We start from the raw sequence: 24365 nt of genomic DNA, 5'->3' as shown, positions 1-24365 counted from the left end.
ACATGCACAGATTGTGCTTGTAAAGTTTGGTCTGATTTGGTATTGTTTCACTTGTTATATGATAAAAATAGTTTATGTTAACATATTTGTAGTGTTTTGAACAACTAAATGTACTGAATAATACTATTGTTGCCATAAAACAAGTGAAACAATACCAAATCAGGCCAAACTTTACAAGCACAATCTGTGCATGTAGGAAAACATCTTCCCAAAGTTTCGTGAGATAACAACAACTGGGAGCCGAGCACTGAGCTCTGAAGCACAAAAATGTGGTATAGGACCATCCAGACTGCTTTCCAACACTTCCACGTCACATATATCAAATTATTATGAGCGAATGACCTAATTGGATAATTTTTATGTTATCTTTTGAAAAATATTTTTTGAAAAAATTTCCAAGATTCAGTGTATTTATCAATAAAATTTCAAAAATCAGGGGGGTCGTATAGAAGTTGGACGGCCGTTTTTTCGACTTTCAGCCCGCGCGCGCAGTTTTGAAGCAAACTTTATGAAATTTGATTCGTTTAGGTTTTTTGACATTTGAAATCGAATAGCATTAGCAGTTTTTCATGAAAAGTTTCAGAATGTCTCAAACCTCCAAATTCGAGGGGGGTCGTATAGAAGTTGGACGCACTGTACAATGCTAGATGGCTATACCAATCCCAAACTGGATAACTGGTCACAAGAGTACTAGTGTTAACTGAGTAGCGAGATAAAGGATATGTGGAAGTTTGGTTCTCCGCAATGCGTTGGTCATATTTATCCAATAGTATAATATCAGTTCCAAATTCTATTTCAGACAAATCACGATTAAATTTGAGGAATTGTGCTGACTCACCACGTGGAGTCAGAGTCTCTCATTTCGGCTTGATCTACCTATATCTACAAAAATGCCGGAGAAGAGACGCAGAGTTCTCAACTGATTTTGCATGGTTAAGAACGTGTGCTGACGTCACATTTTTTGGGCGAAAAATTCCCGCATTTTTTGTAGATCAAACCGTGATGGGACATTCTGGCACCACGTGACTCTCTGAATTATTGGCGAACAGTTGGAAAATTATTCACTTTAAATTAAGTCTAGTTAAAAATTAAAAAAATCGATATGAAGCCACGTGGTGATCAAAGATTTTTCAATCAGGAATATCACAAACCATTAGCAGGAATTCCTGTGGACGTGGAAATGTCCCAACAGACCTTCCAGAGGGCTACAAGTTCCTTGTATAAAGCTAATTAAAGTAAAGGTGTATGTACTTTAATTTTTCTAGTATCCATTTTCAGATGTCTTCCGTCATACCAAAATCGTCAATACGAATAATATTGACTCATTCACCAAAAACACAATTATCGAGGTACCACGAGATGTTTCAGTTTCAGACAAACCCATTTCAGTGAGTAATTACTCACTAGTTAAACCATAACACGTTTATGTTTATACTAACCATCTCATGATATAACAGTAAACAACACACAAAGTTGAAACTGATCTTTTCTTATCTCTCCTCATTTGATCTGATCTGATCTGATCTCACAGTTTGCCAGTGTTTATGTTATTCTTTGACGAACAACACTTTCTCTCCTATTTTCTTTGTATATCATCCCTCCAACGCCTTCTCCTAGACTTCGCCGAATCATTAAAGATCACCGTCTCCGGGGGTATATAAGCGATAAAAATCCATTGATAAAAATCAAATCAACCATGAGACAATTCAACTTGCTACTTGTATTCTGTCTTATCGCATTGACCGCCTTGCCGGTTTTCTCTTTTCCAAATGGGCTAACTATGGACTCCATTGATATGGAGCCAATGGGAGCATTTGATGAAAATGGAGCCGCTGAGTAAGTTCTTTCTTATAATGAATCTCCAATCATACACCTTTTTCCAGTGAATCACCCCGAGTGAAGCGTTACGGTGGATGGGGAGGTCGTGGTGGATGGGGTCGCGGAGGCGGCCGTGGATATGGTGGACGTGGCGGTGGATGGGGAGGACGTGGAGGTGGCTGGGGACGTGGCGGAGGTGGACGTGGATTCTATGGAGGAGGACGACGTGGATGGGGAAAGTAAACCCTTCAATATCTGATATTTTTATTTATTCTTTCACAAATTTTAATAAACCACTTGTATATATTATTCTCAAGAATTGTTATTATTTGCGAAATCATGTTTTTCCATTATTGTTAGGCATGTCAGTGGCACTCGATTCTACTAATCAGTTGACAGACCGAATTTGTGAAAATCATAGGATTCGTTAAAACATTCCGAAAATCCGAAAGTTCAAAATCCAAAACAATATCTCCAACATCGGTTCTGGGATAAAAATATTTATTAGAGGTAATAGTACAAAATATAGGTAGTTGTATTAATAAGAGGTAGATACCAATCCGATGGCTTTAGACCATTACCATTATTATGACCTTACCCAGTGGGGGCCAGTTGAGGTAGTGGAAAAGTCATCGGGAGTTTGGAATCTGGGTGATGGGTAACAAGAACTTGAAATCAACTTTCCGTATTATCGATTAATTTCCCAAAAACTAGGATTATTACGCAGAAAGCAGGGAGAATTTCATAGTTTTCTCGAAAATTGATCAAGCATGGAATGTAGTAGAATAATACTTAAAATACGGAATTACAAGAAAAAATGGTATTAACTAAATATTAATGGAACTATGTACATCAGTTGAGGTCATGGAATATAAATCTTTAAGCTATTGAATAGCAAAAAACTAAACTAAACGGAGAGAAAAATAAATACATAGCACCACAACGATGGATGGATCTTCTGCCACTACCATCCTGAACATGCATCGCCTGTTCCAGGTACGTGGCGAAGATCATCTGGATGTTGGTGAAAATGGAAATCAGTGGATCTTGACTTTTCAGTGCAAACCGATACGATATTCTGTACAAGATAGAGGTCCTGAGATGAAGAGTAATGAGGGATATGCGGGTGGTGTCTTGGAGACGGAGTAGAGTGTTGTTGAGTAGGTGTGGGTAGATGTGGAGAGGGATCTGGAAAATGTATTTTTCCAGATCTACCTTGTTGACTGGGCTCCTCCCCTTCCTTCTACAAGACAGCAACAACAAAATAACAACGGCAACAAGATTGGGGGCGGAGTCAAGTTCAACAGGTAGATCAAAAATAGATTATGAGAAATTTGTTCTATTGTATTTATTCGATAATAGTTACCAGGACCATCACAACAACCATGATACAGGCAGAGTCCCGTGGCCTTTGAACATCCGCCCACTCTTCTTTTAATGTAACTTTTGTGATGAAATATAAGCCTCTTTGCAAAACGTCAAGTTCAATGAGTTATGTTGGAAATTTGCGGTAAATGCTTCATCCCCTGACCAAGAATCTTTTGACTTGTGGAGTTTTCTCCAAATTTTTTGGAAAAATGCGTCTAGTTTGAGCGGATTTCCCTTGAAGAACCTTTTGACGCAGTGGATAAAGGATTACACACCACATGCACGTACGTAAGATTCCACGTCACCAACGACACCAACAACTTACATTATATGGTTTCAAAATAAGTGTAGAGTTAGTTGGTGCAATGGAATTGCAAACATGTTGAGCAAAGGTCAGGTGAGGGATGTGTGTAGGTGACATACGACGCTGTCTATGTGCGGGTGGCTGTAAAAAACTTGGGAATGCCAATTGTTGTGGTTTCAAGGACATTCTCGTCAAAAAACTGATATTAGTATCGAGTCCAGAATATCAAAAAACCTTGTAACTTTAATTTGGGTATGCGAGATGTTTTATCTATAGTTTGATCTATGCGGTCTGTATGCCAGTGTGTTGTGACCTACATTCTTCCCGCTAGCAATGTTTTTCTCCCCCTCCTCTCTGTGAGCGGTTGCTCAGTGGGCCTCGTGTAGGCATTACTTTTCTTATTGTCATCATTAATGGGGGGTATTCAAGTATTGTCGGTAAATTAGAAAGGTGTAGAAAAATACGTCACAACTGTATAACTGTATTAAAGTACATACTATTTAAAAACATGTATTTTAATACAGTTGTGACGTCATACTGCAGCATTTTGCAACATTACTTGAATAACCCCCATAATAAGTCTTATTATTACCATTATTGTGAGGACACAACACGAAATTATCAGCGGAATTTCCCGACAATTTCAACCTTTCGAGAAGTACACTATTCCCCGATTTTATAGGTTTTCAACGTGATATCTCACTCACCTAAGCTAGGATATGTACACCATTTTGATTATAATTTCGATGAGAAGAATTGTGCAACAACTTTCTCAAGTTCCAACGATATCTTGATTCCAAGGATCTTCGGACATTTTATTCCTCAGAAAACTGAAAGAAAATCAAGGTTTGGAAATGGGAAACAGAAGAAGGAAGATAACTAAACAAATGATAAGAAGCTGGCTCACGGCCACGCCTCAGTGATAACCCCGCCCCTTTGTAGGCTCAGCAGCTTCTTAGTTGCTCCGAGTTAGGAGGCGGAAGAAGAGTGTGAGGAAGACAAGCGTCACAATAATCCCCTTAGCAACCGAGTTTCATATCATCATGTGATATCTCGAAAAGTGTTGTCGTGGGAGGATAATCGACAAGGGGTGAGCTACTTCAATGAATGAACGAACGACTAAATTTTGAACTTCTCAATAAAAATTGTGTGTCAGTTGGGGCAAAATTTAGAAAATTGAATCCACCAAAAATATTACAGGAACAATAAATCATGAGAATGCGTACTTGGTGCATTTTATTTGACGCGCAATATCTCTTAGCGAAAACTACAGTAAGAACTCAAATAACTATTGCTATTTAAGTTCTTACTGTAGTTTTCGGTAAGTGATATCGCGCGTCAAATAAAATGCTCCACGTACGCATTCTCATGATTTATTGTTTCCGTAATATAGCCACCGAGGAGTGCATTTTTTCACTAATTTCTTGTGAAAACAGCGGGGTTTTCCGAATATTCAAAAGGTTTCCTAACGTTTTGACATACAGAGCAGGGGTGTGCGGCCAATTTGCCGAAGTTCAAGTTTGCCGAGTTCGGCAAATTTCAAAAATGTGGACTTGCCGAATTTTACCGAGGATTTTTTAAATCCGAGATATCATTTGAGAATCGCTAGAAATCATCTCTAAGTGAAAACTGTTAGAAATATGCTCTAATCATTCGGATTATCTTTCTAATCTTCCATATATGTCGCAATTCTTTAACAATAGAGGATTACATTTTCAATGTATGATACACCCTTTTTGATATTACACTAATCTCTCCAAAGTGTGCCCGGCTTCCTGTGTCATATGACAATTTCCAATTTCCAAGAATATCATGAAAATTGAAATTATAGGCCGATTTTCGAGAGAAAATGACATTTTCACTTATAATAGGTGGATTTAGTCATTCTCCCAAGGAAAAGGACGCTTAATCTTCGAAATTTTAAACTCTAAATATACTACGTATACGGGAATGTATTGACAAATGTAGTATGGAGATTATGTCCTGAAGGCGGATTTTTATTTTTCGGACACTGCCAGGAGATTTTGAAAATTGAGTAAAGGTTGCCCGCGAAAATGATCAAATGTGCTCTCTGTGAACAATTTGAAGTGAAAATTCCAAAATTTTGCATATTTTAATGCTATAATTTGATATTTCCGCACAAAAATCGCCGACATAACACATTTGCCACAGGGGTGCCGATTTTTTTTTATTTCAGGGAAAAGTCGCTACCTACACAAACTCCTCTTTATGTCAAGGAGCCGAACATCGAAATTCGACGGAAAATTAAATTACCTAAATAAATCTGGAATAAAATTATTAAAAACGAGAAAAATAAAATAATTTGAAAAAAAACGGCATTTTCAGGCTAAAAATGCCAAAAAAAAATACTTTCTTTCGAGTTTTCTGGAATTTTTTTAAAATTTCGCAACTAGGATTTTCATAAATAATTAAAATTTATAGAAAAAATTGTGTTTGAAAATGTACAAAAAAATACGGAAAAAATCGAGATCACAAACATATCAAAACGAGAAATCATCCTCTCCCTCTGACATCTCCTCTTCGCCTCCTTCCTGTGGAGCTTCTTCAGTATCCATAGCTTCTTGTCCGCCAGCAGCACTTGCATTCGATGGTCCCGGGGCTTCTTCCACTGGTAATCGAGATTCACGTGCTTGAATTTTGGCAATTTCACGAAACAGACGATTTCCTTCTTGACATAGCTGCAAAATTGGGTCGTTTAATTGAGAAGAATATAGGAAACTTTGTGACAGAAATTGTGAACAAATCAGTTTTTGGAGCTTATATTGAACATTTTCATATTTGAAAAATAGTGTATCTTCGAAATTGAAAAATTTCTCAAAGGAGTAAAGTTTGCCAGAAAATATCAGAATATATATTTTTGTTTAAAATCCAAGTGGATTCTTTAAGAATTTGATCTGCTAAATATACCCAACTTTGGTTTGCTGAATATTTAGCATACCCAACTTTGGTCTGCTAAATATTTAGCATACCCAACTTTGGTCTGCTAAATATTTAGCATACCCAAATATCTCACTAATGCTCTAAATTTTTATTTAATTTTTTTCCCAAATTTTCACCCTGAACCCTCAAATTTTACCGTTTCAAAAGCCAAACACTTTGTTGCATATTCGGAGGCTTTATCGAAATCTTCAATTTTGAAGAAATGATTCGCCAAAAACGCGATCGCATAAATAATCTTCTCCTCAGCAGACGTGACAAGCTCATAAACCACCAAAAAAACTTCAAAAGCTTGTGCGGCCTTATTATCATCCGAATATCGTTCATGAAGTTTTGCCAGGCTCCATAAAGCGTTTCCTTCCACATCACCAAACAAATATGCTCCGGTGAAACATTTTTCAGCGTCTTCAATGCGATTAAGCTTCGAGTATATATCACCGAGAGCCACGAGAAGCCGAGAATCATGGGGTTTGCATTTTTGAGCTTCCTGATAGTAGAATAGAGCATACGCTGGCATTTTCATGATATCATACATTTGGCCGAGGCCGTACCAACCACGGTGATCTGCTGGATCGATTTCTGCAAATAAATACATTGTTGAAAATTCACAAAATTTAGATTTTTGTGTAAGTCAGAGAAAATCTAAAAATTTAATAAAAACATTTTAAGAAAAAAAATTCGAATTTCATAAAATTTTCTCAAAACCAAATAAAATGGTTTCAATCTATTTAAAAGCGGAGAAAAAATTATATTTTCCGTGAATATCCAGATTTTTTAAAAGAAATTTACTATTTAATCAATTCCTGCAAAACCATCTTATTTCAACCAAATATTAAAAAATCTAGATTTTTGGTGTTATTTAGATAATATTGAAAAATTATTACATGGTAAAAAAATGGGAAAAAATCGAATTTCAGACAATTTTTATCAGATTTTTTTCTAAACCAAAAAAATTTAGGCTGATAATTTTAGGGAAAAAAAACACTTTTTTTTCGATATTTGAGAAATTTTTTTAAAATATCAGTCTTAGTCTAAAACTGAAAAAAAATATTTTTAAAAATTCCCTACCAATAGCTCTTCTGTACGAAACACAGGCGGCCGCATTATTCTTCATTTCCATGAATTCGTGTCCGATGAGTACCCAAAGCGCGGCGAGACCCGGATTAAGACGGAGAGCTCGTTGGAAGAACTTGATCGCATGCTCACTGTCACGGCGGATTGCGTGGTAGTTGGCTGAAAAAAGTAAATTTGAAATTTCTGGGTGGAAAAATTACAGATAAATCGGTTTAAAATTCTTAAATTGAAAATAAGTTTTTTAACAAACACTTTGGTTTTGCTTTTTTTTTGGAAATCCAGAATTTCAGAATTTCAATTGGCAAAATTATACGAATCATATGAATGTTCTTACATCTATTTTGAAAAGTAGTCGATTTCTATGAAAATATCTAAAGAAAACGGGAAAATTTTCAAAAAGGTGCAGTTTTAAGTGTTTCCGTCTTATAAAAAATCCCTCTACACATTTCTGGCAAATTTGATATCCGGCAAACCGGCAAAATGCCAAAACAATTTTGCAGAACGGCAATTGCCGCCAACTTCTTTAAACTGTAATTTTCTGGAAAAAATGTGAAATTTGAAAAAAAAAAATTTTTTTTCACTTATTTTTTTCGATAAAAGCAAAAAATATAACCTTTTTAAAAAGAAAGTTATAGTTTTTAATCAACAGGAACACAGTTTGATTTTTAAAAAAATGATTTTAAAAAATTATATTGTTAATTTTCTAAATTTTTTGTTGTTGATTTTCCGATTTTCCTGAAAAGTTTTAGAAATTGGCAAATTTTTGAAAAACCTAGATTTTTTAAAGAAATTTAGAACACTTTCGTCTGTTTGATATTTGCCGTAGGCAAAAAAAACCTCGAAAAAAAAATTTCCGAGAAAATCGAACATTTTTCGTTTTTTAAACAAAAAAAAAATCGGAAAAACAAAAACCTTGGAGCCGAATCTCGAAAAGTTTAGAAAGAAATTGATAAGTTCCAAGCAAAATTTAAAATAAAAATAGAAAATATCTACAAAAAAATTGGAAAATCTAGACTTTCAGAAATTTAGAACACTTTCGTCTGTTCGATAGGTGCCGTAGGAGAGTTCCTCAAAAAAAATTTCTGAGAAAATCGAATATTTTCGTTTTGCCATAAAAAAACGGAAAAACGAAAAATCCGTGGTGCCAAATCCCAAAATGTTCGGATATTTTTGGAAAAAATTCAGCAGTTCTGAAAATTATCTTGTTATGCGAAATTTAAAATAATTTTTGAAAAATCGTAATTTTCCGTACAGTGGTGTGCGGATAACCGATTTTTTCGGCTAACGGATAAATCGGCTAATGCCGATTTTTTGAGAACCGGCTAACGGCTAATTTCAAAATTTTCAGCTAACGGCTAATTTCAAAATTTTCGGCTAACGGCTAATTCGGCTAATCTCAGTCATTCAAATCGGCTAATTTTCGGCTAATTCGGCTAATTCGGAAAATATTCATTTGGTTAAACTTTTTTTGTCCATTCTGTTAATTCAGGTTTTGGGTTAATTTTTTCACTGTTATTGAGCAAATTCAGGGATGAACGACTGTTCAAATAGGAAAAAATCATACAAATTCACCACATTTTGTTTTCCAAAAAAATATGTTAGTTGAATTAGCCGAATTAGCCGATAGGCGAATTCGGCTAACAACGGCCAAAATCGGCTAACGGATAACTACGTATTAGCCGAACTGCCAAAAAGTCGGCTAACGGCTAATTCGGATAATATTAGCCGAGTTAGCCGAATTAGCCGATCGGTTATTTCGGATAATTCAACTAATATATTTTTTTTGGAAAACAAAATGTGGTGAATTTGTATGATTTTTTCCTATTTGAACAGTCGTTCATCACTGAATTTGCTCAATAACAGTGAAAAAATTAACCCAAAACCTGAATTAACAGAATGGACAAAAAAAGCTTAACCAAATGAATATTTTCCGAATTAGCCGAATTAGCCGAAAATTAGCCGATTTGACTGACTGAGATTGGCCGAATTAGCCGTTAGCCGGTTCTCAAAAAATCGGCATTAGCCGATTTATCCGTCAGCCGAAAAAATCGGTTATCCGCACACCCCTGGTACTAACCAACAATACAACAAGTCTCCCAACGGAATTTGTGTACTTTGTACACTTCGATAGCCAACGTTGACAGCTTCTTTTGATCATTCCGTATATAAAGTGAATCAGACAACAAATGAAGATCTCCAAGTCGATAAGGATCAGCTTTCCGAACATCTTCAAAATTCGAGATCGCTTGATCATGATCGTGACGGGCGTTTGAGCACGCGGCGATTTTTGTGATAATCATCGGGAGTCCCGTCATTCCACGTGTCACCAGTTGTTCGGCTTTTTGAATTGCCATCGAATGCTGATGGAATCGTTGAAGTACCAGTGTCATGAACCAGTCACCCATCCAAAGTGACTTCACTTCGGCAGATGTCACGAATTTGTCGGCATCTGGAAAAAAATTGTGGAAATATGTGGAATTTCGGCTGGAAATTTCAGTTTTTCGACAAAAAATACAGCAATTTTCAGATTTTTTTGGAAAAATTGGATACCCAACTTTGGTCTGCTAAATATTTAGCATACCCAACTTTGGTCTGCTAAATATTTAGCATACCCAACCTTGGTCTGCTAAATATTTAGCATACCCAATTTTGGTCTGCGAAATATTTTTTTTTCAGTTTTTCGACAAAAAATACAGCAATTTTCAGATGTTTTTGGAAAAATTGGTGACGTCAGCCAAAATTGTGTAAATTTTTTTTGAAGATTTACAGAATTTCATATCTTTTTATTTTTAACAGTATTCATCGTCTAACTCCACGTGGAAATTTGGCTGAAAGTTTCAGATTTTCCGATTAAAAAAATAGTAGGTAGGTCTTCTATATAATTAATTTATTAGCTGTAATGTTGGCCAAAAATTCAGTTTTCGTCAAAAAAATACTCATTTTTGGGGCTTTCTGGAAAAAATTCAGCCAAAATGGTTGGTTTGAAGAAATTAATAGAAATTCATGTTTTTTTAAACGAAACTCTATTGGCAGATCCAATTCCACGTGGACTATTAGAAATTTCAAAAATTAAAAATTCGGATAAAGCATGACTTAAAGTGACAGAATTTGCAGTTTTTTTCAGATTTTGTTACAATTTTTTCAAAAATCAGATTTATATCGTCTGAAAAAATCGTGGAAATTGAGGGGAGAACGTGGAAATATGCGAAATTTCGGCTGAAATTTTCAGTTTTTCCGAACAAAAAATAGACAATTGGCTGAAAATTCAGTTTCTGAGGAAATATGTATTTTTGTTGTTGGTTATGATTTGGTTTTGAACAAATTTGATCATTTTTGAAATTTTCGTTATAATTTTTTTTTTGGAGAAATTAACAAGAAATAATTGACAGGTTTTTTTCAGAATTTTAAAAACCTTTTTCACTAGTTTTGAATTTTCTGAATTTAATTCCCCTTTGATTTCTAAAAAAATGAGGGTTTATCTTGAAAAAAAAATGACCATAATCACAATTACATATAATATTTGCAAAAAAAAAGAAGAAAATTCTGAAATAATGAAAATTGTCATGAAAAAAACGAAATTATATTTAGTTATTTACGTTTTTTTAAATAAATTTTTAACTACGTTCCCAGTATCGAAAATTCGGAAACGGTGTCTTTTTTTCAAATTTCTCCACAAACGTTGGAATCCCGTTTATTAGTAGTACCTTCAATATCAGCAATTAATCGAGACAAGGCTTCCCATGCTGGCCAGATTCGGGGCTCACGGATCACAACATTTCGGAAACTCTTTTCTGCCAAATCTTTGAGTCCAAGTTCCACTTCGAGAAGTCCCATTAGGTATTCAAACCACACATCTTCGTTTTCTCGAAGCTTTTTGTCTTCCATGCGCTGAAAATTTAGATTTTGTTGATTTTTATGGCCTTAGCCTTAAAAATTGAAAAAGGTCACGGGGTTCTGGCCTCCCACAGTGCTTTTTTCTCGCTCCATTGACCATCGCCTGCCGGACAACGCGTGGAAAAGTGTCGTGTACTCCACACGGACAAATATATTTAGTTTTACAACTAAAATCGAGCCGCGACGCGACACGCCGTAAATATACCCCAGATATGGCCAGCCAAAATGGCCTAGTTCGGCAGGAAAACTCTTCCATTTCAATTTATGAGGGAAGCGAGAAACCCGTGAAAGGTCTCTGAAATTTTTGGATAAAATTTATTTTGTGGCCGTGAGGGAAAAAACTAGGCCACCGAATTTTTCAAAAATTCCACGTTTCATTCGCACCTGATATAACAACGAAAATGGAGATCTCTCTTCAGCAAAACTGGTTTTTCTCTCGATTCCTTCAGCGTCATTCTCAAGATGTTCCTGATAATAAGCCAAAAATAAGCATCTAAAATGTAAAAAATGATCCAATTTATTGCCATTCATCGTTTTCTCCAAGAAAAACGCCGCCCTTCTAAACTCCTTATTTTTGATCAACGACTGAGCAAATCTCGACGTATGATTCCGTTTTACAGTCGGCATTTGATCTTCTCCGGGTGCGTAAAGGCTATTCGAAGCGGGTGACGCCATTGGTGAACGCGTGTTATCGAGGACAAGCTCGCTGACTTGATTGTAGAGGTTTAGCGTGTTCGGAGCACACCATTTATCAGGTAGGTGGGCCAAAATCTCGTTTGTCCACATTTCAGCGTCCAGAAAACAGCGAGATGTTGTCTGTTGGCGGAGCCATTCGAGTTCCTCCACGAATTCTGGTCCGTTGATTTTGGCGCGTTCAACCTGCAAATTTTAATGATTTTAAATTTGAAAAATATACATTTTTCTATATTCCCGAAATTCTAGCAGTCCAAACTTTGTGAAAGTGTCGAAAAATCAAAATTTCCCAGTTTTCAGGGCACGCCAACAGTTCTATGGGTCTGCTAAATATTTAGCAGACCAAAGTTAGGTCTGCTAAATATTTAGCAGACCAACGGTTAGGTTGGTAAATATTTAACAGACCCAAGCAAACGTTTTTAAACAATAGATTTTCCAAATATTAACCATAGAAATCGAGACTCCCGACATCTGAGAGACATCAAACGGCGAAAGTTTGCTACCACGGTATTGTCCGGCTGGCGGGAGAGCTCCACTGCGGGCAGCGGCCTGAAAATTCAAATTTTCGCTCAATTTTCGGGCTTTTTCTCACCTGTTGAATCAACGCAAGTCGACTGGCCGTTGAGTTTTGCACGGGAGTTGAAAAACTCACGTTCATTCTGTTCATCTGGAAAAATTTGACAATCTCAACTAAATAAAAATTGTTGAAAAATCGATATACACGGGGTAAAAACCAAAAAAATCGGCTTAAAATCAAAAAAAAAATCCAAGAAACCGTATTATTCGCAGAAAAATCATCGAAATCAATCGGGGGAAAGGGAAAAACTGAGATATTTTGATTGTGTGTGTGAGAAACCTGTAATTTATGAATTTCGGCATATGAATAAAGAATAAAAGTCGCAAAAATAAGTTTTAGAAATATTGGAAAGGGAGAAATGAAAATGGCAAATGCGAAACCGGGTAGATCAGGAAATTTAGAAGCGAAAAATTCGGAAATTTTCAAGGAAATTCACAAAATTTTCCGTATTTTCAGTCCAATTATTCGTCGGCGTCCTCCGATTCAGTCGGATGCCGGGATTTCCTTGTCGGTGTCTTCGACGTCGCATCGATCCTTCTCGCCTTCCGCATATATTCGCTTGGCGTCATTCCAGAAGCAGTAGAGCTCGATGGTCCTTCAACACGTCCATTCTTGACGTCATATTCAACGCGTCGGCTGCGATAGATCTGCTCGGTGCGTGGCATGCGTGGCCGATGCTCTGATTGGAAGTTCCCGTGACGTGGTGTTGAGTCTCTTCGGAATCCGATTCCGGGTCCCAGTGATCTGTTCATATGGTTTTGGCCTTGATATGGAGACAAAAGACGCGAGGAAACGCTACGTGGCACACGAACGGACTGTACGGAGTCTCTTCTGTAAAAAATGGAAAATTACGATGAATAGCAGACCTAGATGCGTACCCATATTCCGAAGCTCTTCTTCTGACAACGACTTCATCCCATTCCTCAGCACCATCCTCATCGTCTTCCAAGTCGAAATGTGATTCATTCGGCGTTCGAAGGCCGTAATCCTCGTTGAAATCGTAGTCCTCATCGTCAAGAACGTCTCCAGTCAGCTCATGAGCGTATATCTCGTCTTCTGTTATATGATCGTCTTCTCCTTCGATGAATCGGGCGAGTCTGCGACTTAAAATATGAATTAGAAGAATTTAATTGGAGATTTGGTCTGCTAAATATTTAGCAGACCAAAGTTGGGTATGCTAAATATTTAGCAGACCAAAGTTGGGTATGCTAAATATTTAGCAGACCATACCAAAGTTGGGTATGCTAAATATTTAGCAGACCAATGCCAATATTTAGCAGACCAAAGTTGGGTATGCTATATATTTATTAGACCCAAGCCAATATTTAGCAGACCAAAGTTAGGTATGCTAAATATTTAGCAGACCTAGTTGGGTATGCTAAATATTTAGCAGACCCAAGCCAATATTTAGCAGACCATAGTTGGGTATGCTAAATATTTAGCAGACCAAAGTTGGGTATGCTAAATATTTAGCAGACCAATGTTAGGTATGCTAAATGTTTAGCAGACCCATGCCAATATTTAGCAGACCCAACTCACGAAATTATACTGATACTCTTACCGTCTAGCGCTTCTCACATTTCCGGCAATCTTCCACGGCCTATTTCCCTCTTTCTTACAGTATTCTCTAAGCTGAGCCAACTGCTCTTTCGTCGTCTTCTCCGCCTGCTCCTCATACTCTTCCTCATTCAACAATCGTCGTCTCGCCGGGAAGAACTTCCTCCAAACGGCTTTCAGCCCAACGAAGTACCACCGAATTCCAGCGAATAAAAATCCGCGGCAAATTTGCTGGATTATCAGAGCTCCGATCGTTCCAGTCGATACCTCAACCATTTGCACCGAGAAATAAATTAGCGCAAGGGCGACGAGCTGAAGGGTCCATTGAGCGATGTCATGGGATCTCGCGTCAGTTGGAGGGCCTCGCTTGTAGCAGACCGCCATTGAGATCAGAAGAACCGTGGCAAAGTATCCGATCACGTATTTTTGATATTCAATCATGATGCTTTGAAGATTTGACCAGGCGAAGTGAAGCATGTAAAGGGAGACTGACCAGCCACCAATGAGGATCGGAACTCCAATTGTTTTCTGAAAATTTGGAGTTTTTTGATGAATTTGCCAATATTTAGCAGAACCTAATTTCCCATACCTTCGGCGCAACACGCCACACAATAAATGCCACCAAGAGCAGTGAAGCGAGCAATCCGAAAGAACATCCACTGGTGTAGTAGAAGACGACATTTCTAACGAGCTTGCTGGCGAGCAAAAATAGCACGATTGCTCCGACGTAGACACCAACACGGAAATAGTTGACTTCTGGAAGAATTTGTTTAACGATTTTTTAAAAATAAATTCAATTTAATACTAACTCCAAATTAAAACCGATATTTCGTATGGTTCAGTTGTGGAGACGCCGACGATTGTGTCATTGAACGGATTTAACTGATGAGATCTGCAAAATTTAGTTTAATTGTTGGATTTTTCAGAATATTTTACAGCTAGAGTTGGGATACCCGAAAATCCGTGACTTTCTGCAAAATCTTCGATGAATTTACTAAAATCCTAGCAGAAACGCAAAAGTTTAATCGAATTTTAATTAAAATTAGACGGAAAATTCGGAATTATTGGCTTTCTTCTAACTTTGGGTCTGCTAAATATTTAGCATACCCAACTTTGGTGTGCTAAATATTTAGCAGACCAAAATTTCCACGTTTCTCTGTTGCACATTTCTATTTATCAGCGAAATCCAACAAATTTTTGCTGATTTATCATAAAATCTGTGTCTTTTTCGCGGTCCAAACCTCAAAAGTGCGGCTTTCCGTAAAATTCCGAAATAACGATTGTCATTATCGTAAAGCTGTTGAACAGTTGTGCAGTTTGTACCCTGAAACAACTCCATTTTATATTTTCGCAAGCATTTCCCGAGAACCTACCTGATAAAACTGATATTGATCCGCATTTGTCAGATTAGTCTGCAAAAAAACATCGGTAAACGCGTATATCGCGTTGTAAGGTAGTGCTTTCTGATAGAAAAAGTCGAGATTGTACGAGTAAAGCTTGGCGCCGACACGAAGGACCTGGTTTAGAGCTGAAAATTATTTTTTTTTTAATTTTGAAACTTTAAAAAAGTCTTACCTGCCGGTTTTTGCTCACAATCCTCGAATTTATAGGCCAAGCTACCCGCGACGAGTAGTGCGAGGGTCAGTAAGCGCATCTGCGCCGAATTTTTGCTGAAAATTCAGAAATATTTGTTGGAAAATTAGAAGATGGGGAGAAATTCAACCGAAATTCAGAGAAAAAACGTGAAAATTCACATGAAAATTCGAAATCTAGGTTTTCGCGCTGCCGGGTCCCGCCACGAAAGTATTCTGTGGACTCCTCGTGGACAACTTTCAGTTATTTTGTTTTGTTATCAATTTTTAGTTAATTTTCGAAAATTTCTGGAATTCGATTCCAAAATCAGAAAAGAATGATTGAAAAATTCGAAGAAAATCGAAAAAATTGTGAAATATCGAAGGAAAGTCGATATTTATGAACTAAACTTCGCCAAAAATTGATTTAAACTCGAAAAATTAACGATTACAATAAAAAAATGTCATAAATTTTAATTTAAATACGTTTTATCAAACCTGAAAAAATAAAATTTAAATTCAAATTTCCTTGCAACGACACTCCGCCGCACGCCTTGTTTAACCGAGCCCCTCTAAATTAAAAGGTTCCCCCTTTGTTTTACACTAAAGTGCTCATTTTTTCGCTTTCAATTGATTTTTTGACAGAAATTTCGTGTATTTTTACGAATTAGTGCTGAAATTTGAAGAAATTTGAAGAAAAAACCGAATTCCAGATCTCAAATGCCCGACAATTTATCGGCAATATTTGGAACAATACTGGATTATGCAGAGGAAGTAGCAGCGGGGACATCTAATGAGAGTACGTGTTTGAAAATCGAGAAATTGCAAGACATTGAGCAGATAAAAGAGATTCTTGGCGGAAGAATAATACAATTTCGGCGAAAATTAAAGGAATTTTGGTCTGCTAAATATTTCGCAGACCCAAATATAACTTTTTTTTTGAAAATACGGTTTTTAGAATTTTAAGTAGATAAATAAGCTAGTTTAAACATTTTTAATCTTAAAAAAATCAAGTTTTTTATGGTTTTTAAGCAAATTTTAGCTACTTTTGAAAAAAAAAGTGGCAATAAACACCAATTTACTGAAATTCCAGACGACGAAAGGCCTCCACGAACAAGTTTAACGAAAAAGCAACAAAAAGCCGTATCAATTCTGCGGAATTTCTCAACAAACGACCAGAAACAAGAGATCTCATTTCAAGAACTATCACAGAACGTTCTCGACGACTGGGACATTTCAAATATCAAATCTTCGTCGGTTCAGCAACTCGTTGAGCTCCTAAATTTGCCACGTGTACAGGGAGTATTATGGGCGGCGCAGGAAATTTCAGCCGGGCGGTTTGCTCCGCAGCTTCCAGACGTTCCGTTCGAAGTTGACGAGGATGATGGGGTCGCTGTGAAAATTGTGAGGATCGACGGTTTTTGTTCGGAAATTCTATTGAAATTTTCAAAATTTTGGAAAAATTGGCTAGTAAAATTGACAATTTTTTCAAATTTCCACTTTTATAAAATTCTATTGGTCTGCTAAAATTGGCTTGGGTCTGCTAAATATTTAGCACACCCAACTTTGGTCTGCTAAATATTTAGCAGACCCAACTTTGGTCTGCTAAATATTTAGCAGACCCAACTTTGGTCTGCTAAATATTTAGCATACCTAACTTGGGTCTGCTAAATATGGGCATTGGTCTGCTAAATATTTAGCATACCTAACTTGGGTCTGCTAAATATTGGCAATGGTCTGCTAAATATTTAGCAGACCCAACTTTGGTCTGCTAAATATTTAGCATACCCAACTTGGGTCTGCTAAATATTTAGCATACCTAACTTGGGTCTGCTAAATATTGGCATTGGTCTGCTAAATATTTAGCATACCCAACTTTGGTCTGCTAAATATTGGTTTGGGTCTGCTAAATATTTAGCATACCCAACTTTGGTCTGCTAAATATTTAACAGACCCAAAAATTTTATATTCCATTTCATTTTTCTAATTTTTTGTTTCAATTTTCCAGGTGCGAATAGTGCGACGTGGCGAACCCCTCGGTGCAACAATAAAATGCGAACGTGGCAAAGTATACGTGGCACGAATAATGGCGAACGGTGTGGCAGACCGTAGTGGATGTATTCAGGAAGGCGATCGAGTATTGGAGGTCAATGGGATTACTGTAGCGGATAAGGAGCCCAGGGAAATCGTGAAGCTGCTGGATAAATGTGATAATGGAATTGTTAGTGATTTTGTTTTAAAAAATTCGAAAAAACAACAATTTCCTAGCAGTTTATCACGAAAATCAGAGAAAATTTGTAAAAAATCACATATTCGTATCGTCTTGTATACCTGAAAATTGCTAAAAAATTCTGTATTTGTTAAAAAACATTGAAGATGGATTTATTATAATTTAAAAAAAAAACCTGAAATATCAGAAAAAATTTGCATTTTCTCAGTAATTTGTAACTTTTAGCCTGAACTAAAAAAGTTTTTAAGAAAATCTATAAAAATACACGTTTTTTCTCAAATTTCCAATATTATTTTTCAGATAACCTTCAAGCTGATCCCTGCAGAAATAAACCAGAAGTTAAAGCAGAAAAAGTCGTCACATCGGTATGCCCGAGCTTTGGTAAGTGGTTTTTTCTAGTTTTTCTCAGAATTTTAGTCCAAAATTCGCAAATTTTTCAATTTCCAAGTAGAAATTCCGTAAAAATAGCCTAGAATTCTTCCTAGTTTTCAGTTCGACTACGATCCATGGCAGGACAAACGTCATCCCTGCCCAGAAGCTGCAATTTCCTTCCGCGGCGGTGATATTCTAGAGATCCTCGACGAAAAGGACCAATATTGGTGGCAAACTCGAAAAATCGGATTCGGAGCACTGGCGAGGCGGAAAGAGAGTCATGATGACGAGAATCGAGATGATTCCAGTGAGAAAATTGCGCTCTGAAATTCCAAAAATAATGATTTTTTCAGAAAAAGTGGGTCTCGTACCGTCGGAATGGCTACAGTGTCAATCGGAAATTCCAGAAAATGGAATAGATACTTCAGATGATTTTCAGTCATTTTTAGAGGTATAATTTTGGAAAAAGGGTTTAAAAGTGACTTATGACTTCAGAAAAATGAGAAAATTTAATTTTAAAAAAATCTAATTCCACGTGGTTTTTATCCAGATAATTGGAATTTTGGAGATCCAGAAAATTCCACTTTTGCACTTTTTTTCAGAATTTTCTTTAAAAAGCGTAGTTTTTTTTTCAATTTAAACGCTATAAAATATTGGCAACACTAAAGTCCAATCGGATCCTTAAAAATTCAAAAAATCGAAAAAAAAAGTGGAATTTGAGTAAAAAATCTATTTTTTGCGAGTTTTTGAACATAAAAATGGATTTTTCGTTAATTTTTAGGTAAAAAATAAGAGAATTTTCAGTGGAAATTTAGCTAAAATGGCGATTTTTAACGTTCACGACTGAAAATTGTGGGGTTTTTAGCGCGAAAAATCGATTTTTTTGGGATTTTTTAGGTTAAAAATGGGAATTTTCAGTGAAATTTAAGTAAAAAATCAATTTTTTGCGAGTTTTTGAACAGAAAAATGGATTTTTCGTTACTTTTTAGGTAAAAAAAAGAGAAATTTTTTCATTTAAAAAAAAACCAATTACACGTGGTTTTTATCCAGATAATTGGAATTTTGGAAATCCAGAAAATTCCACTTTTGCACTTTTTTTCAGAATTTTCTTTAAAAAGTGTAGTTTTTTTTCAATTCAAAGCTATAAAATTGGCAACACTAAATCTCGAATCGGATCCTTAAAAATACGAAAAAAATCGAACATTTTTGCGATTTTCAGAATCACAAAGGACGCTTCTACGAGAGTGTATTTCGATGGAGAAATAAGAAAAAACGGCGACGAGTCGTTGTGCTTCTCGGTGCTCCAGGAGTCGGTAGAAATGAGATTCGACGGCAATTTTTCAAAGTTTTCGCCGACAGATTTACAAACGCTATTCCGCACACGAGTAGGCCGCAGAGGTAAAACCTGAACAAAAAAACGTTTACTTTCTAAAATATAAATTTACTTTTTTTTTTCGAAATTATCAGGAAAACCTCACAATTTTACACGAAATCTTAAAAATACGAATTTTATGAAATTTTTATAATAAAATCATTTTTTCAAAACTGAGTTTTCTCAAAAAATTCGATTTTTTTTAAATTAAAAAAGGTCTTAAAAGTGGAGTTCGGAAAATGGGGATTTAGTTTTAAAATACTCGGAATATTCCAATATGCTGAAATACTATAAAAGAAAAATTTAAAAAATCGGAAAAAATTTAAAAATCCAACTTTTAAAAACGCAAATTTTCGACTCTCGCGAATTTCCCTGTTTGAATTTCCTCCAAGATTTAAAGCTACGCCAACTTTCGCACCAATCAGCGACTTCGAACTCCGCATACTCCTCCTGATTGATTGAAAAGTTGGCAGAGCTAGTCGCTGATTGGTCGAAATTCTAATTTTGGAGAAATTCAAAAATCAAAATTAGCGAAAGTTGAAAAACTGCGTTTTCAAGGTCTGGATTTTTCGAACTTTCGCGATTTTTTCAAATTTTTCTTTTTTACTATTTCAGCATATTGGAATATTCCGAGTATTTTAAAACTAAATCCCCATTTTCCGAACAGAGGTGGGCGGATATTTTTTTCGGATATTTTCTAATAATGAATTTATCAATAAGTATTGATGTAGTTATTCTGGAAGAAATGTATCCGAACAAAAGAGTAACTATTAAGCAACATTTTAATATGATAAAACCTAGAAAAATTCTACAAGTTTTCCTTACCGAGACCTTAAAACTTATTAGCCGAGCAACATCGGATATCGGATATTACGGATATTACGGATATCGGATAATGGACTTGCATATCGTTTATACAGAAAACTTGTAGAATTTTTCTAAGTTTTATCATATTAAAATGTTGCTTAATAGTTACTCTTTTGTTCGGATACATTTCTTCCAGAATAACTACATCAATACTTATTGATAAATTCATTATTAGAAAATATCCGAAAAAATATCCGCCCACCTCTGTTTCCGAACTCCACCTTTAAATTTCTGCTTTGTCCCCGATATATAGAAAAAAAGTCATTTTCCTCCAGCTTTCTGTAACATTTTGCTCTATTTTTACCACTTCAGATACATTCTATACTCTCTTTGTTTCCAATGAGAACTTGAGGGTTCAGGATCATTAAGCCTCTTGTTAATGACCTCGTTTTGAACAGAAAAAAGGTTTTTAGAAACTAATCAACTGTTCTCTCTTCTGAGCCAGTCAGAAAAAAAAAATGAGGAAAAAAAAAGAAGAATAATATGAAAATTGAAAATTCTGTAGTTGGCAAAGTATTTTTCCAGGAAAAAAAACGCAAAAAAAATTTTAAATTGGTTCCAGCAGAGTCACGTGGCAAAAAATGAATTCCACTTGGATTTTGATAATTTTTAAATTTTTCGATTACAAAAATTAACTAAACCTTGAAACTTTCAAGTTCTGCTTTTTTTCAAAAATTTGAGAAAAAATCTCCAAAAATTCAAATTAATATCTAAAAAAATTTTTTTACTTCTACAAAAATTTAAAAAAATCCCACAAGTTCGCAAAATTTCCTGTAGTTAAATACTAATAAGTATCCCACAAATTCAAAAAAAAAAGTTTGCAAACATTCTAAATATATTCATTTGCGGTTTTTAAAGAAGATCTCGAAAATTTTCCGAAAAAAAAAATCAAAAATTTGAGAATCCTTACTTTAGCAAAAGTGAAAAACTGCTCGAAAATTCGAATTATTATCCAAAAATTGAAAAAAAACCCAAAAATTCGCTAAATCTCCTTCAAAAAATTTAGAATTCTAATAAATATGCCAAAAGTTAAAAAAAAATTACTCGAAAATTCAAATAACTATCCAAAAATTAAACAAAAAATCTCATAAAAATTAAAAATTCCACAAATTCCCAAAATCTCCTTAAAAAACTCACGAAAATTCAAAAAGAAATCCAAACATTCAAAATAGAAAAAAATCTTAAAACCCACTCGAACATTCGAATTAATATTATCCAAAAATTCAAATAAATATTCTAAATAAGATCCCACAAACTCGCGAAATCTCGCTTAAAAACTCATATAAATTATTTTCAGTATCCCAAAAATTCAAAATATCTCTGAAAATTCAAAAAAGAACCGCAGACAAATATTTCAAAAATATTCCGAAAAATTCAAAATATCTCTAAAAATTCAAAAAAGAACCGCAGACAAATATTTCAAAAATCTTCCGAAAAATTCAAAAAGAAAAGCTTAAAATCCACTCGAAAATTCGAATTAATAGCATCCAAAAATCCCAACAAAAATGATTTCCCATCAATTTCCCATCAATTTTTGCAGACCAAATGAATCGGATGGTGTCAACTATTATTTCACGTCGCGTTCAGAAATGGAGCGAATGATTGAACGAAAAGAAATGCTCGAATACGGAGAATTTCGCGATAATTTATACGGAACCGCACTGAAATCTGTCAGAAAAGCCAGCGAAAAGGGCACCGTGCTCCTGACACCACATCCGCTTGCAATTGAGAATATCCGTACATGGGAATTCGCGCCGATTGTGATTTTTGTGCAACCGCCCGAGTTTGGCGAGTTTAAGGTGATTACAGAGATCAGCGAATTCAAAATTACAACAAAAATGTGAAAATTGAAATTTTATTTCGAAAATCTAATTGGTAGGCTAAATATTTAGCATACCCAACTTTGGTCTGCTAAATATTTAGCCTACCCTTGGGTTTAACTTGGGTTTGCTAGACATTTAGCTAAATGGCATTATTTTAAGTTTGAATTAAACATTTCGTTTCAGAATTTTTTCATATTTTACTAACAAGTATCGTGGAAAAAAAATTTAAAAATCGAAAAATCAAAAAAAAAATTAGTAAAATCCACGAAAAAGTACTCGGGAAACGATTAATTTGTCAGTTTTTTAGTAGAATGATGACTGAAAATTACAACAATTGAAAAAAAAAAACGAAGAACAACATTAAAATTTTTTTTCGATATACAGGGAAATCGAAAAACTGAAAAAGTCAAAACTTCCAAATTTTTAAAAATAAATTTGTCTGAAATTAAAATTTCAAAAATACAAGAAAAATGCGACGTTCTCTGAATTTAGAAAAATCGAAATATTTTTAAAAGTGCCAAAAAACCTACAACGTGCTAGTTTTTAAACCAAAAAATTCCAAAATCAGAAAAAAAAACTAAATTTTCAGCACACCCGAGAAGTCTACCGCTCCCAAACGACACGTTCCCACTCGGCAGCCTCATCCTCAAACATTTCCCAGAATACCGCTGCAACGAGTGCGGCGCGAGCATTTTCCGACGTCGAAATCCGTCAAATTATCGATAATTCGGCACAAATGGAGCAAAAGTATCGTGGTTATTGTGATGCGATTATTCGAAATGTTGATCTAGATACTACTATGAATGAGCTCACTGGACTCATTTATCAACTCGAGTCAAAAGCCACGTGGATGCCGATGAAATGGCTTGATGATATTGGAGAATAGCGTGGTTTTTAGGAATTTTAGAGGAAATTTTTTTTTATTTTGGAACTTTTTTTTCAAATTTGGCCAATAACCGGGATTTTCAAGTTTGAATTTAAAGGTGGTGTAGTCGTCGAATTTTTTAAAAATTGCTTTATTAGACTCAAAATTGTCTGAAAACAACGAATTTCATAATGAAACTTCTTGAAAACTTTTCAAAAAAAAGTTATGACGGCTCAAAAAATGGCCTAAAAAAAATTGCCTAAGAAAATTTTAAAATTTGACCAACTTGTCGATGCCGCAGCGGTTGGAATCTTTTTTTTCTGAAATCACTGTCAAATTTTGAGTATACATGTTGATAATTCTGCGTTTTAAACTTGATTTCGGTATTTTAAAGTCGATGGACGTTGACAAGTCGGTCAAATTTCAAATTTTAACTAGTTTTAGTTTTAGTTTTTTTTTTTTTTGAGCCGTCATAACTTTTTTTGAAAAGTTTTAAAGAAGCTTCATCATAAAATTCGGTGTTTTCGGACAATTTTAAGTCTAATAAGGCAATTAAAAAAATTCGACCACCTTTAAGGAAATAAGAAACGGATCTGGGTCTGCTAAATATTGTTTCTAAAATTTCCGATTCTAAAATTTTTCCAGAAATTCCTGAAAACCCCCTCCCTTATCAAATGTGAATATTTTAATCAATTTCTATTTTTTTTCCCTGGCTTTTGCTACGTGGCCGTCAAAAGAAAACCTACGGCCACACACTGCAAATTCCAAATTACATATTTTACTCCCGTTTCATGACTTTCAAATTTTCAAAAAAAAAAAAACGATTCTCTGTATTTCTTTTTTGTGGTGCTTTAATTTTTTTTCTGTTCAATTTTTCGAATTTTTCGACGATTATCAATTGGATTGTTTTAGCTTTAAAAATACGTTATTACAATTTTTCCTAATAAAATTTTTTAAGAAACATCACTTTTTCCGTCTCAAAAAGCAAAAAGCCTTCAGGGACCCCCTCACGGACTCCGCCC

At 35.3% G+C, this 24365-nt stretch overlaps 5 protein-coding genes across 5 annotated transcripts; 2 read left to right on the top strand and 3 right to left on the bottom strand.

The window, feature by feature from the left end:
* Positions 1–1682: 1682 nt before the first annotated feature.
* On the top strand, positions 1683–2116 carry nlp-32 (YGGWG-amide). The gene is made up of 2 exons (NM_064803.3): positions 1683–1836; positions 1884–2116. Exons 1-2 carry the CDS (start codon positions 1697–1699, stop codon positions 2059–2061), a joined length of 318 nt encoding a protein of 105 aa, NP_497204.1. The 5' UTR covers positions 1683–1696; the 3' UTR covers positions 2062–2116.
* Positions 2117–2302: 186 nt separating this feature from the next.
* F10C5.3 (Ovule protein) lies at positions 2303–4362 on the bottom strand. The gene is made up of 3 exons (NM_001377914.3): positions 4198–4362; positions 3512–3631; positions 2303–3006 (listed from the first exon to the last, which is right to left on the bottom strand). The coding sequence occupies exons 2-3, from the start codon at positions 3605–3607 to the stop codon at positions 2698–2700; spliced, it is 405 nt and encodes a 134-aa protein (NP_001364558.1). The 5' UTR covers positions 3608–3631; positions 4198–4362; the 3' UTR covers positions 2303–2697.
* A 1542-nt stretch (positions 4363–5904) lies between these two features.
* mat-3 (Cell division cycle protein 23 homolog) lies at positions 5905–12776 on the bottom strand. Its single transcript, NM_064802.7, has 8 exons — positions 12702–12776; positions 12557–12658; positions 11801–12295; positions 11227–11410; positions 9600–9971; positions 7517–7681; positions 6588–7027; positions 5905–6189 (listed from the first exon to the last, which is right to left on the bottom strand). The coding sequence occupies exons 1-8, from the start codon at positions 12765–12767 to the stop codon at positions 5992–5994; spliced, it is 2022 nt and encodes a 673-aa protein (NP_497203.1). The 5' UTR covers positions 12768–12776; the 3' UTR covers positions 5905–5991.
* A 104-nt stretch (positions 12777–12880) lies between these two features.
* nemp-1 (Nuclear envelope integral membrane protein) lies at positions 12881–15913 on the bottom strand. The gene is made up of 8 exons (NM_064801.9): positions 15819–15913; positions 15617–15771; positions 15485–15567; positions 15053–15135; positions 14833–14999; positions 14248–14771; positions 13565–13783; positions 12881–13517 (listed from the first exon to the last, which is right to left on the bottom strand). The coding sequence occupies exons 1-8, from the start codon at positions 15895–15897 to the stop codon at positions 13148–13150; spliced, it is 1680 nt and encodes a 559-aa protein (NP_497202.2). The 5' UTR covers positions 15898–15913; the 3' UTR covers positions 12881–13147.
* Positions 15914–16527: 614 nt separating this feature from the next.
* Positions 16528–24305, top strand: magu-1 (MAGUK family). Its single transcript, NM_064800.4, has 9 exons — positions 16528–16613; positions 16908–17218; positions 17823–18035; positions 18345–18425; positions 18537–18723; positions 18770–18867; positions 19636–19814; positions 22196–22454; positions 23068–24305. The coding sequence occupies exons 1-9, from the start codon at positions 16535–16537 to the stop codon at positions 23362–23364; spliced, it is 1704 nt and encodes a 567-aa protein (NP_497201.1). The 5' UTR covers positions 16528–16534; the 3' UTR covers positions 23365–24305.
* The last annotated feature ends 60 nt before the right edge of the window (positions 24306–24365 follow it).

Source organism: Caenorhabditis elegans, chromosome III, assembly GCF_000002985.6.
Source record: "Caenorhabditis elegans chromosome III".
NCBI lineage: Eukaryota > Metazoa > Nematoda > Chromadorea > Rhabditida > Rhabditidae > Caenorhabditis > Caenorhabditis elegans.
The sequence above is the reverse complement of the archived record's forward strand: the minus strand, read 5'-3'. Positions and strand labels throughout refer to the sequence as shown.